Source organism: Microchirus variegatus (genome assembly GCF_963457635.1).
Source record: "Microchirus variegatus genome assembly, chromosome: 22".
Classification (NCBI taxonomy): Eukaryota; Metazoa; Chordata; class Actinopteri; order Pleuronectiformes; family Soleidae; genus Microchirus; species Microchirus variegatus.
In genome coordinates, this window is record NC_139823.1 from 12,782,395 (window position 1) to 12,797,064 (window position 14,670).

The 14,670-nt window shown below is 40.8% G+C and overlaps 1 protein-coding gene across 1 annotated transcript in view; it reads left to right on the forward strand.

Moving 5' to 3' along the window:
- LOC310943016 (partitioning defective 3 homolog B-like) overlaps positions 1 to 14,670 on the forward strand; it is a 179,838-nt gene that overhangs the window by 65,576 nt on the left and 99,592 nt on the right. The window contains exons 10-14 of the mRNA XM_083908497.1: positions 661 to 769; positions 1,999 to 2,138; positions 2,327 to 2,455; positions 11,470 to 11,661; positions 12,092 to 12,250. Coding sequence (XP_083764623.1) covers positions 661 to 769; positions 1,999 to 2,138; positions 2,327 to 2,455; positions 11,470 to 11,661; positions 12,092 to 12,250 — 729 coding nt within the window. The remainder of the gene's footprint in view (positions 1 to 660; positions 770 to 1,998; positions 2,139 to 2,326; positions 2,456 to 11,469; positions 11,662 to 12,091; positions 12,251 to 14,670) is intronic.

Sequence of the window (14,670 nt, forward strand, 5' to 3'; positions counted from 1 at the left end):
CGCCACCTACCGCCGTCTACCAATCATTGCAGTCGGTAGAGTCTCAGCTGCCGAGCAACCTAGTTGCCAGTTACGTCAGAAAATGAAACCTAAAAGACCTCGGTATTTTGAATATGAATGTAGAAACCTTTTTTGGCCACATTCTTACATATGGCACCTTTAAGTTTTTCCATACCTGTTTCATGTATTAAATAGTTACTTAATATTTCAGTTTGGAGAGCTGGACAATAAATGTTGTCCGATATTTAGGCTAAGCAATTTTCTATATTGTGGTTATTATTATCAGTATGAGTATGAGTTGATACGATACTATCCAAAAGAAAGTGAGCCCTCCACATTTATACCTGAGCAACTCCCCTTTTGCATTCCTCCAATAGACAAAGCGTCTACCATTCCAGGCGGAGTTTTCACACCTGTCTGCTGTAGGTATCGGGGAGCCGACTCCCTGCAGATGTTGCAGGAAGGTGTTAGTTCAGTGTACATACAATACACAATATACAATACACTATACACAAAGGACCTGATATTCTGTGTTCGGCAGGTATAAGGTGATGGGCAGTTTTAGCTCTGAGACAGAAATTGAATTTATTATTACAACTTCTAAAGATAGCTCTGTAAAAATTGACTTGAATGTTGATTTTTTTTCCCCCCCCATCCTAGACTCCCAAAGGCAGGAGTGAGAGCCCTCTTCTTAAGAAGAGTCCTGCCCTCTCCAGCCTGGTGGCCAACAAGAGAGGAGGACGGAGATTGAGGATCGACTTAACGAAAGGTGAGGAAGTCGCGCTCGGTCTCATATCAGCGTCACTCCATATGTTACTCGCTTATACTTAACTTTATTCTTCAGAACAAAAGCCTAAAATCCTGGAGCAGGTTTGATCACACAGTCAAGTTTTAGTGAATCTGGTGAGACTCTGAGGTGTGCAAACACATTTATACATAATGTATAAAGTTCAGTAACCACTTACAAAGGCATCTCCACATCTTTGTCCCTGCAAATGGGAACGTTTTACCATTTAAATTGCACAGAAAGTTATCAGCAATAAATAAAATGCAGAGCTGTTAAAGTTTGTAGCCTCACATCTGTTCATTCCCCCCCAACTTATGATGCATTTGTTCCATTTCACAATGATCTTTACTAAGTGTCTTTTGTTTCTTTTCATTTTCTGAATGTATTCGATTGTCCCCTCGCTTTATGTCTCTCGCTGTTCGCCCGGCGCTCTGCTTATTTCAATAAATCTCTTTTTCCTTTTCTCTGGCCGACTCTTCCTCCTCTCATCCTCCCCTCTCTCTCTCCATCTTCCTGATTCGCCGTCTTCAGGGTCTATTAAGTCTTTATTGATCTGTTCATTTCTGCTGATATGAATTCATACTGGACCAAACTGCTGACTCGGCTCTGCTAAAGAGACCGGATTAAATGAGGTCTATAAAACACATAACCAGTCCCTTGTGCTCCGTGTGTGGCCTTTTCGTCCGTGTGTGTGTGTGTGTGTGTGCGTGTCTGTGGATGCTTTCATACACATTATCTGGGCCTGTTTTTCACTGATTACTATTTTAATCTTCATCACTTCTCTTTCCAGAACATTCACTCCTCATCTCCACTCTGTTACGCTCATTCCTTTTACTTTTTTTTCTTTCTTGTCGCATCCTCATTTTCTTTTCTGTCCTCTATGCCCTGCACTTGAACCCTTTTTTAAAAAAAATAAACCTTCACACCTGCAGCAGATACTGTAGCTGCAGCTGTAGCTAAAGGGTTTAAAAATAGCCCACAAACAAACAAACACTCTCCTTGGGCTTCAAATAATCATTCCTAGAGAATGTCATCCCGAGCTGAGTCAACAACGCTGTATTTTCAGGAGTAGTTCAGAGTGTGTGTGCATGCGGATGTGTCTAAGGTTGGGCACATTTGTGCTTTTGAAATTCCATGTGTTCATATTGCCCCTGCACATCTCTCTTAAATTGTCCCTTTGTGTGTTTGTGTGCCTGTGTTTGTGCGTCCAGGCTCAGAAGGTCTTGGTTTTACCGTCGTAACCAGAGACTCCTCGGTCCATGGTCCCGGTCCCATTCTGGTTAAGAACATTCTGTCACGTGGAGCTGCTGTCAAAGATGGACGCCTGCAGTCTGGGGACCGCATACTCGAGGTACAGCGCAGCCCTAATGTGCTTCTGCCGGACACAAGTGATCAATATCGCCTTCCCCTGTAGTCCAGAATTGTGTGATTTACGACAATGCAATAGTTATAAAGCTCTAAAACAAGCATTACTAGTCGAGAGCTGTGGACTGAAAGTTGTTTCTTTGATGCTTGTGTGTGTGTGTGTGTTTTGTGTAGGTTAACGGTGTGGATATCACTGGCGTGGGCCAAGAGGAGCTAGTGTCGATGCTACGAAGCACGCGGCAGGGAGAGAGCGTTAGCCTCATGGTGCTACGACAGGAGGACATGTTCCTGCCTCGAGAGATGGTAAGAAATAATCCTAATGCAGTTTGTTTTTGTCCACCAGAGAAATATACGGAAGTGGATTAGTGCCACACAGGAAAACAAAAAATTGGAGTCAAACTTTAAACTCAGAATCCTGACTTTAAACTCGGAACTCTGATTTTATTCTCAGAATTCCGACTTGAAAACTCATAATTCTGACTTTAAACCTCATAATTCTGATTTTAAACTCATAATTCTGACTTTAAGCTCAGAGTTCCGACTTGAAAACTCATAATTCTGTCTTTATTCTTAGAATTCTGACTTTAAACTCAGAATTCTGACTTTATTCTCAGAATTCCGACTTTATTCTCAGAATTCTGACTTTCTTACCGAATTAAGATTTTAAAGTCAAAATTCAAATATTTTTCTACCTGTGTGGCCCTAATCCTCTTCCGTAGACTGTTTCTTTTCTCATTTTTCCCACACCACACCTCCACCGTCACTTTTTCAGCTCCCTTTTAATTTTTTGCACTCTTTGGTCCAATCAACAGGCTTGCGTGGATGATGCACAGCTCAGAAGTCTGTAGAGAGGCTTCTGTTTTATAGACGTTGAATAATCTGACAGATTATACACTTATCATGCCCCTGTACAATAATTATTCTGGTTTTCTGCTCTATATCATGATGTGAGACAGTGTTTTATAGGACTCCATTTAGACTTGAATTGATTGAGGAGAACATTGTAAAGCTTTTTGTAGTGCTGATTTTGTGCCCCCGCACATTGCCTCATTGATTCTGTGAATTTCCAACACTGTTCTGACTTAAATAAACTGTTCTTTTATTAATCCTTGTTCTATTTCTCTATGCCTTTTCCTTTAATCTATATGCATGATCACAAATGTGCACGCTCAGACGTTTTCTAACTCTTGGTGAAAGTAATATCTCTTATATTTTCATCCTTTTAATGAGCTTTTAACCCTTTGTCACTTTGTCACACACCCACGGTGGAATAAAGGGGGAATATTTCTTCTATTTTAGAATTTTCTGCCTGTTCTTGGTCCCTCAGTCATGTCTTTGGCTCGTGTTTTCCTTCTTGAGTGAATCATTTTCTCCTTTTATGTTGCCTTCTGTCTCTTTTCCTTCTGTGTCTCTGTCCGCTCTTATCGACTGATGTTTCCTCAACGGCTGCCAGGAAGCTCTACACACACACACACACACAAACACACACACACTCTCATGACCTTCAGCCCTATAGGAAATTCAGACAGGAAAGGCGACAATGTGCTGCAGTGTGAACATATGTTAACGTTTAGGAATATTTGGAACCTCTGAACTGGTTCTCCTCCTGGTATAATGATGACGAAATTGTATGATTTTGAGCATTTTTCATTCACTTTCAGTCCTGTTTTCATCGCTTGTGTCATCTCCAAACCTCCTCCACTCTCTCCTAGCAACCTTGTTTATACTTGTGGATGCCACAGATGATGTCTGCTGATTCACATAGTTGTTATATGATGAGAATAGATGCAACAAATGACTCTTTTTGCGACCTTTTAACCTTCTTTTATTCGCACATTTGTTTCCACACCTTACATTTAATACGCTTCATTTAAGCATTAAAAGGAGACGTGAGATCGAAGTGGCGACGTCTCTGTGTCTCACGCGGCGCTCAATACATGTGTCGCTTTGTTACGTACGATTTTGCAACTCCTCTCTAAGACTTCAGCACAATTCGATCATCTCTATGGTATACAGAGCTGCTTATTAAGACACACTTATTCAGCCTATTTTCCCTTGGACACCTTCTTGTGCGATATAATACCTCGCTCTTTTTCACTTGTTCAAAAGCAGCTTGAAGCTGATGCGCGTGTGCTCGCACGTGGCTGAGAAACAGTTGGAGAGAGAACTGTCATCTTGCAACTTTTCTATGTACGGTATTTGCCTGCCTCTCCCTTCCTCTCCTTCTCTCTCTCTCAGTCTCACCCTCATCGTCTCTTTTCTGACTGACAGTACGCCCCACTAGAATTCACCTCTGTCTAATTAACAGCTGATGGTGTTTGCTCAACAGTCACAACAGATTTCAGGAGCAAATGTGTTTGCAGTTCTGCACGGCGGAGCTGTAAACAGACTCCTTAATTGAAAGTTTATATATAATAGAGTTTGGTGGGTGCTGTAAGTGTTTGTGCGAGTGTGTGGGAGGGATAATATTAGCACAGTGGTGGTCAACCATGACTTTTTTTTTTTAGTTTAGCTTAAACATTTTCTTCCTCCTTTATAACGTTTCCTCTACATTTTTGTCTAAATGTGTCGCACAGAATACACTGTGGCATTTGACCCAGGGGGAAATACTGGACATGCACTTTTGCAACTTTGCATCAGTACTGTATAGTGCTGGGCACGTAACCGCCGCTAACATCACATTAGCGCATGACGTGAAAAAGACGCGTGTGACGTCATGTTTCCGTGACTCCCGAACTTTTAAAAACAGAGGCACACGTACGCAGTACACAGGTACACTAGTCATTTGCAGCGTTGCTCTTTTCGTTTAATAAACAGACCGCTCCAATTCGACTGTAGGTGCGCTAACGGGGCGCTAAAGGCGCTAACACAGCTAGCTAACGGAGCTAACTGGTGAACGTTGCCTGGACTCCGGTGCCGGGGCACGTAACATGGCTTCACACGTGTCTTTTAACGGTCAGTCGTCATGGATTCATCGTCATTAACGCATTAACGTGCCCAGCACTATTTTTGTTAGCCAAACCTTGACTATAGCATTAGCACAGCTCTTGCTAACCAGCAGTGATTATGGAAGTCTGTTTCCAGTGTAAAACTGTGCCTTAATTAACTTTGCATCTCTACTGTAATTAACTTTTTTTCCCCCCAGTTTTACAGGAGATTAGCCAACCTCGGTTACTTTTAGTTATAACTATCGCTCGGTGTGCAGATACACTATAAACTCACAACTTTGAAATCTCCTCGGATGCCACTACATCATTGGTTTCATGGAGCATTCAGCTGCTTAACAAGCTCTGAAGTCGGCATTGGGCACATTATTCTACTTCTCACTGACACTCCTTTATGAAATCACGCCATGCCTTAATGATGCGTATTGTTCAGTGCAGTAATGTGCAGTGGATGATGGGTTTTTTTATGCTCTCAGTGCGAGACAATTTCCTCTTTTTAGGCGATAAATAAATGTTTATGTCATTCATTTTCCACTTTAAGGCAATTTTGCCGTGTCATTGTCCAAAGAAGTTAGAAAAACTGGGCTCCAAAACAGAATGTTGCCACTTTTTGATGACTATAATCATCAGTGTTAGTGTTTTAGTATAGTTGCTTTTTCTCCATATCCAAAAGCAAGAAAATATAGGTTATAATAACTGATAGTGTTTGTCATTTAAGTTTAACTTGCAGTTAATTTTTCCCTCTGACTGACTATGAAAGTTTCTTTTCTTTCCCTAAGATTTGACGTGAGGGTTTGTGCCAGCTTGTTTGTGTTTACGGAGAGGAAACAGAAGAAGGATAATGATGAAATGATGGAAGGATCTTGTCTGTCTTCTCCTCCCCCTTCTTCCGTTTGTCTCATTTTAGTCCACCATCTGGTGTTGTCTGCTAAAGTCTGTGCTCGCTGTAGAACAAAGACTTTACACCACCTCTACTAACACACACACACGCACACACTGTGACATACAGTCATGCAACGTACACGTTCCGCAGTCGTGCACCTCGAGTGTGCGTCCGCCTGCTGCGTTGTCATTTTGCAGGACGAGGGATACACACTCACTCACTCGTAAAACATAAAAAAGACATTATTTTTTGTAATTGTCTGCACATAAACAAGCTGTTTCGGCTACAGCCTTGTAAATGAAGTCTGGTAAATCAGAAAACATTGACATCAAATGCCAATAAGCACATTGATAAATACATATTATACATAGCTAATATGAAACATCGAGCGCTGAAACTTAATTAATCGATTACTATAAGCTTTTTTCATTATTAAAACAAGATTTCTGGTTGTTTTAGCTTCTTAAATGTGAATAACTTATTTGTTTCGTTGCTCCAAATAACAAAGAAATCATTGAATCTGAATCATTCGAGAACATCGTCATTTCCAGGTTTGACAAACAATGATTTTTTTTTGCATTTTCTGACATTTTAGGGTCCAAACTATTAATAACATCAACCATGCATGCAGTACGTTGTCACTGGATCATTTTTTAGCTTTTGTTTCCACAGACAAATCATCCTAGCACATCGTCCACGCTTGATTTAAGGACCCACTCCACAACAAATGCTGCAGTAAAGATGCCCGCTTCATCATTTAGTTGTTATTGTACTGTATGTGTATATTTAATGCCACAAAAAAAGCGCCAAAATTGTGTGGAAGAGGCCTTGCGTGAAGGTTTCCCATAAATCATTCGGCACATTTCCAGATCAAACCTTACCAAAATAAAGTAACAGTGATCTTGTGGAGGCAGATCTGAGACCAGAAGTTTTGATTCATGCTTCGTGGAGCAAACCAGATGAAAGCAGATCAGACTTTAGGGTGTGGTGGGGGATTTGTTTCATTTTATCCCTCGCTGTGTGCCCCGCCTTTAATACCAAAAAGAACATAAACAGTAAGCCACACAAAAGCTGATTATATGAAAACAAAACCATTCACAAACACACTTTGGCAACGGATGGGAGACACCCTGAATGAAAGCTTTAAGTGCGACAGTGACAATCATCATCTCTCTCTTCTTTTTCTGTTGTTGTTGTTGTTTTAATTTTATTTTTTTCTTTCTTACAACTTGCAGGAAACATTCTCCTTTGTGCCAGATGCTACACACACACACACACAGACACACAAATCGGTAAATGGTTGTCAGCTGGTGATAGAGCACATTCAAAACAAAACAACTTTATTGAACAGTTTCTTCATTCTGAATTATCCCCCCATCCATCACTGCTGCAGCCACTGTGTGTGTGTGTGCGCGTGTGTGTGTGATGTCTCTCTCCCTCCGTGTGTGTGTCGACAGTATGTGTGGCGTTATGTACGAGTGCGTGTTACATCTTGCTTTTCATCGTCACTGATGTGACCTCATAGAATCACAACAGTAGATCTCCCATCTGTTACAAACCTCAGAGACCTGTCTACACACACACACACACATACGCACACACACACCCTGGCAGCTTGGTGTGTCTGCTGGAGCTGCCATCATCCCACTCTTCTCTCTTTCTCTGGCTCAGTGTCTCATCTCACATCTCTGCTGTTTGGTGAAGGTTTATCAGCTCCTTCATTATCCGATCGTCTCCAGTCACTGCTGCGTCTCAAGGCCCTCAGCACGAGTGTCGCGCTCATTGAACCGCATCAATCTTGGGGGGGCTTGAAGTCACTTGGAACGGGCGACGGGTGTAACTTGGCAAAGGGAAGACGTCGCTATTAACCAGTTAAATCGCTGTTTTGTCAAGACTCGTAGCAACAGTTTTGTTAGGAAGCAACATGTAGGAAGCAGGAACATGGTTTATTGAAATAGAAGGAAAGCTACATACACTGCCGTTAAAAAGTTTGGGGTCGCCGATAAAACTTTTGTGTGTTTTCCATTAAAAGTCACACTTTTATTCATCAAAATAGTTGCAAAAATGAATAGAAAATATAGTCAAGATTAGAAATAATGATTTTTATTCAGAATATTAATGTTTTCAGCTGTGCTAACCTAATTGCACAAGGGTTTTCTAATCATCCAATAGCCTTCTAACGCGATTAGCAAACACAATGTACCATTAGAACACTGGAGAGATGGTTGCTGGAAATGGGCCTCTATACACCTATGTACATATTCCATTAAAAACCAGACGTTTGCAGCTAGAATAGTCGTTTACCACATTAACAATGTATAGAGTGTATTTCTGATTCACCCCAAACTTTTGAACGGTAGTGTAAGAAGCTGACAAAGTTGGCACAGAGAATGTAAATGGAGAGGGTAACAAACTTTGTCTTTTGTTTTGAACTATGGAGACGTGAAGTTTTGCATCATCACAGACATGAAACACTTGATTTAAACAGGTTCACGTTAATGACCTGATGTGGGAGTGCAGGAAACGGCAAGATATACATATTTATTTCAAGCCTTGACCTAAAATCAGATAAGAAGTGAGAGAGTTGAGAATTCAGGGCGACTGGTGAACATTATAACACCTCCAACACCGGCAATATCTCACATCTCCAAGTCGAGGTCTGCACATGCCCGTGTGTTTCCGAGCCTCAATCTGTCGGCTTGTTTCGCCTTTTGAGGCACAACCACATGCCCTTTTTTCATACATTTTTTTTTTGTTTCTGCTCTCACACCCACTCACAAGCTACAGCTGAAAAACAAAACAAAAAAACCTCCATCTGATTTAAGGCTTAAAAAAAATATCTGTAAAATTGTGTTTTAATATTTGACTTTGTTGAAGACAACAGCCTACGTTTGCAAACGGTTGCCAAGAAGCAGTCTGGTGTTCATGGGGGGCTTCAGACAGCTGCCAAGACCACACCATGACATCGTGTAGCGTTGGAAAATGAACTTTCGTGCCGCCCAACATCTGTTGTGTGTCTCACAGGACTTGTGGGCTGACCCCATAGTGCTCATCTTTTAAGAGGAGACGGGACACTAACTAAGGACTTTAGACATCAGGAATTTAAATACTGTAGCAGAAGTCTAAAGTAGTCTTAAATACATTTATTCATATTATGAAAAAGGACCTTTTTCTGGTTTGAAATCTCAGTTCTCAAAGACAGAACATCATATATGTGGCTCATTTCAATTTAAATGAATTAACTAAATGTACTTGTGTCAAGGGATGAGTTAAACACAGTGGACGTACAGTTTGCCGGTTGAGGCCAATCAGGAAGGAAGAATATATTGAATAGCCACCAGGGGGCAACTCTGCTCTTTGCAGAATTAAGTCATTTTGAATGGAAGTCTATGGGAAAATGAGGCTACTTCTCACTTGATATACAAGTATCTTGGAATGACTTGAAATCTACCATCATAATAGTCGGCATCGCCCTGAACAAGGACCCGTTGAAAATATTTGCAAACCTCTTAAGGAATAATTTTAATCAATTTTTGAAATTCAGGAAGTGATCCATTTCCAACGATGCACAAAACAGGTGATGTGGCACATAATGAGTGGACACCAGTGTGATTGACGGTGAATTTTGAGTTGCAAAACCTAACTTTCAAAACGAGAGTTGATCTCACAGGCTCATTATTTATTTTGTAAATAATCAGGGGGAGGCCACACGCGAACAATTAACCATACATACATTTGTTTTTATCAGCTTCCATATAACATTTCACAGCTCTGTGGGTGGTCTTTTATTCACTCCTTTCATTCACGCATTGGCACCCTAAACAAAAACATAAATGAATTAACAGGAAGTGAGCAGATAGAGAATGTAATCTGAAAAGTTGCCAAGTCATGACTTTGCTGAGGACAGAATCTCCGAGAGAGAAAAAAAACACATTAACAGTGTTAATTATGTGCTGAAAGAAGGTAACATTTTCTCCTGTGGTGGTTTTTTTTAAAGTTCTTTTCAAGGTTGTTTCGTCTTCCTATCAGGTCTGGACACTCGCTCTGATTGAGGGGAGGTTTTTTTTTTTCCAGCGGGGAAAACAGCTTTCTGCCGAGTAGAGGACTTGTGTCAGCTTAACGCTGTTAAACCTCCAATCCCCCACAGACAAACAGTGTCTAAACCTGACACTGCTGACCCACGCAAGCGCACACAGGCACACCGGATTCATCCATACATTATGGGCTAGAGCTGGACTGTCTGTCATAAGTACATTCAGGCATTATGGATTTGTGGCACATGCCTTCACTATTGTTCCACATGCACATGAATTCATACAGACATTTCTGCTTTTCCTCTTTATACTGTATATAACTGAACATTCTTTGGATTGATTCAGTCCAATTTGAACATGGAAGGCCTTCCTTTTAATCACATTTTTTACACAAATAATTATTGTGAATAGAGCTGAAACAATTAATCGACACAAGATTTCTGATTGTTTTAGCTTCTTAAATGTGAGTATTTTCTTCGTTTCTTTGCTCCACATAAAGAAATCATTAAAACTGAATCATTTTGGTTCTGGAGAACATCGTCATTTCCGGGTTTGACAAACACTGATCAACGTTTTCTGACATTTTATGGACCAAACAATTAATTGATGAAACGAGAAAATAATCGGCAGATTAATCGATTACAAAAATAATCGCTAATTGTTCACAATGATGAATTTCTGATGCTTCCCACTGTCTTTCTCTATTAAATGCCAAGCCTGGATTAATTTAGAACTGTAGTTCCATCATCAACATCTAAGCTTTCACACGTTATCTCGAGTATGGTGAATATCATTATAATTTTTTATGAATATATTTGTCGTTATATATTTCAGGTATAATCCATGTGAAGTGCAGCCGTGCTTTTTTCTCCCACTGGGCTTTCACTCTTTCACTGGCTCCGCACACTCGTAATAATATTCTTCTGGCAGGATCCATTTACTTTCTTTGTTGCAGATTTTGTTTTTCTCTCCTTCCTTATTCCATCCCGGCACTTAGTCCTTACTGATATACCTTTTTCTTGGTTGGTATTTCACCATTTTATTTTTCTGGGTTTTATTATAGTCTTTTTTTTTTTTTTTTTTTCTTGTCCTCTCGACAGTCTTTCTTTTCCTTTCTGTACTAGCTCACGCTGAGTACTTTTGGCCCTCTGGCTTTCTTGTGTTTGCTGTATTCTCAATTACCTCTTGAAAATGCACAGGTCATTTTATTGATATTGCAGAGCTGAGAAAAGGCAAAGAAAGATGGGTACATAAAAGCAGCTCGTCCAAATGGCTTTTTCCCACTACTTTTTCTCTAAAAAAAATAAAACTGGCGACGCTATATTTTTTTTTAAGTATTTAGCTGCTTGTGAGGGTTTGTCTCAAATGAAAAAGCTTTTAGTTTAGGGTTTGGGCACTACTCAAGGTGACTGCTGTGTCCTCACCCTGACTCTGTACTCTCTCTCTCACCCTCAGAAGGAGGACGTTTCCCGAGTACCTGGCTTTGTTGTGGAGAACGGGAAGGAGCAGCTCATGTTCGAGGTTCCTCTGAACGACACCGGCTCAGCGGGACTCGGCGTCAGCCTCAAAGGGAACAAGTCCAGGGAGACGGGCGAGGATCTGGGTATCTTCATCAAGTCCATTATACACGGAGGGGCGGCGTACAAGGTGATACATGATGTTTCCACACATACTAGGCACAAAATAAAGCTGTCAAGGAGAGCTCACCTCTTAAAGTTTAAGGAACATTCTTTAATCAGGACAGAACTTGCCAGAATACGTAGTCGAAAGAGAAGGAGGCAGTAGAGCCAATAGATGAGCATGTGTACCCCCAATCACCTGTGTGTAGTTTTTGTGCAGAGTCTGCTGTAAAAGCATTACAGAACAGTAAATAACACTGCAGAGGGGAGTCGGACACAGTCTCTGCTAATGTGGTCAGAGCTGAGTGGAGAAAGTCCAGTGTGTCGAGGAAGTTTTAGGTTTTCTTGATTTGTTCCGGATTCAATCGAGAGGGTCACAAAGTGAAGGTGAGAGGTGTGTGTGAGTAACGGTTGTGTGTTTCTGGTGTGTGTGTGTGTGTGTGTGTGTGTGTGTACAGGACGGCCGTCTGTCTATCAACGACCAGCTGGTGGCTGTGAATGGAGAGTCGCTGCTGGGACGCTCCAATCACGACGCCATGGAGACGCTCCGGCGCTCGATGTCGCACGAGGGAAACGTGAGGGGGATGATTCAGCTCGTGGTGCTGAGGCTTCTTAAGGTAAACACTTGCGGGTATTAGAGCTGAAGAGATAATCAACCACTATATAAATAATCAATAAAACAAAAGAAAGGCTTTCATAAAAGTTAATATATTGTGGAGTTTTTTTTGTATGATTGGTATTTTGACTATTGATTGGACAACACAACAACATAGTCTGGAACTTGAAGTACATTTTTTGCAGAACAACACTAACAAGATAATAACAGGATGTTTTACTCCAATCCTCCATTGCACATCAAAGATGTTCATATTGTTTACTACACAATTCATTTGATGCTAATTAATAATTGATGGACTTTACATAAAGCAATTATTTCTGTGGCCGTCAGGTTGTTGTTTGTGGTGATTGTCGTATCACTTAGGACAATCTTTTTGGATGTTGCAGCTTCGTGTGCACAGTGAATCTCAAATCTTTGCCAAGTTGTGTCTGCATATTTTTTAATAAGACGTGTTCAGCCGAAGCTAACAGAGATCCTTTATGTGATTATAACTGTCGAACATGATCAGATCATTGTGATTATCATGTTTGGACACTACACTGTGGGGGCTGCCACAGCCGAGGTGAACAGGAAACCCTGTTTCTAACAACACGCACAGAAGAAGCTCCAGTAACAAAACAATTTAAATGAAAAACGTCATATATTTTATTTTATATTATTGCGGTTGTCTGACAACGTTTATCCATGTAGCTGTTCCTTCTTCATGCCTGGTTTTCATTGCTGACTGTTAATGTTTGGAGGGGTGTTGTCTTATCCATATTGATTTCTGTTTTTCTTTTATATAATGTGCAAAAGTCAAACGTTGGACGATAGCCAGGTACGTTCAGTGCTGTAAGCTTCACCCCGAAGGTTTCTGTACTTTTAGAAAAAGCAAAGAAAAACATCCCGAGCAGGGTCCCTGTTCAGTTTTTGTATTAACATCCATCCTGAGTGATCTGATCACGTCCAAAAACAGGTCTGAACGCTTCCTGTCCGTCCTTAAACCACATTCAGGGACAGTTTGAGGCCATACATTCATTATTTCTTTTATTTCTAATATCTGTTACAGAGGCGTGAGTAGAGCTTTCATTCACTCGGCTTTTTCCAGTTTCTCTCACTCACACACAGACACACTTGTACTGTCAGACCTGTCTCTGGTTCCTTGGGGAAGTTTCTGGAGTGTAGACGCAGCGTTGGGCTCCGTCAGTGAGACACAGAGTAGTATATTAATTATGCTAATTCCAACTCCTCTACCCGATTTGAAGCTTAATGCTGACGATCATAAAAAGAGATTTTAGTGCATGAAGGAAGAAGAAACTAAAAACCTACAGTATGTCGTCTAGTCTATTCGTAGTAAACTTCAGTTTGTTTTTATCGCCAACGAAAGCCAGAATCTGGGTAAGGACTCCTGCTGTTATAAAATAAGAGCGCAGTCATGCTTCTGTCACTTGATAAAGAGAAAAAAAACTCACATACTTCCTTTTTTTAATGTTTTATGTCTTCTCTCTCAGCGACTCTTTTTTTTTTGCCTCCGTCTCTTTCTACGCACACTTGACACGAGTCTTTCTGTTCCTTTCTCAGCTGCACCAGTAAAAGAGCATTTACACTTCAGCTCTCTATTCAGGTTCCGTCCGTGCTCTTCTTTAAGTGTGAGCGTGTGCATGTGTTTTTTTTTTTTCAGCTGCAACTCTACTACTTTTTTTCCCTCCCCAGTCCTCGCTGTTTTCCAGTTGATGCATGGCACTGCTGGATGTTTGCGTAAGCCCTTGCCCTCGCAAAGCCGCGTTGTTGGCTTTACCGCTGCACGGCCCGCTGATAGCACAGGAATGACAAATACACCCCGCGTTTTGTTGTTTGCCCACAAACAACAGAGAGAAAATACAAAAACGATGGTGTTTTGAGATACGGCTTTTAAGTGCGTTTTAAACCACACTGATACAATATAATGTATTATGGTATGTTCTACAAAAGTATATCTTGTGTTTAATCACAAAGTGGCTTTAGGTGAACACTATTTAATGGCCGTATTATAAAGCCTACATTAAAGCATCATTAGTTTTTAGGTCAGTGAAGGTAATCAGTGAATATTGAGTAACTACGTGCCAAACAGTGATATTATGGGCTTTTCAGCGTCCCCCACCAGTACCTTGACAGTTAAAGCTTTTGGCAACATCAAAGATTCTCATCCATGTTTTCCTCTTTGTCTTAAGAGTGGAAGGCAGGATTAAAAAAGAGCGAGATAAAGGCCCGATGGATAAGAGACTGTACCTTAAAAGCCTGTTTGGGCTTCACTATTGATGCTTTTAACATTTCAGAAGTGGACCACTCAAGTTTTTTTTTTTTCCTCTTCCACTGATCTTTTTTTTTTCTTCTTCCTTTTGTCTTTTAGTCTTTTTCCGTCTCACCTCTGACTCCATTCATCTCCAGCCAGCTCTCATT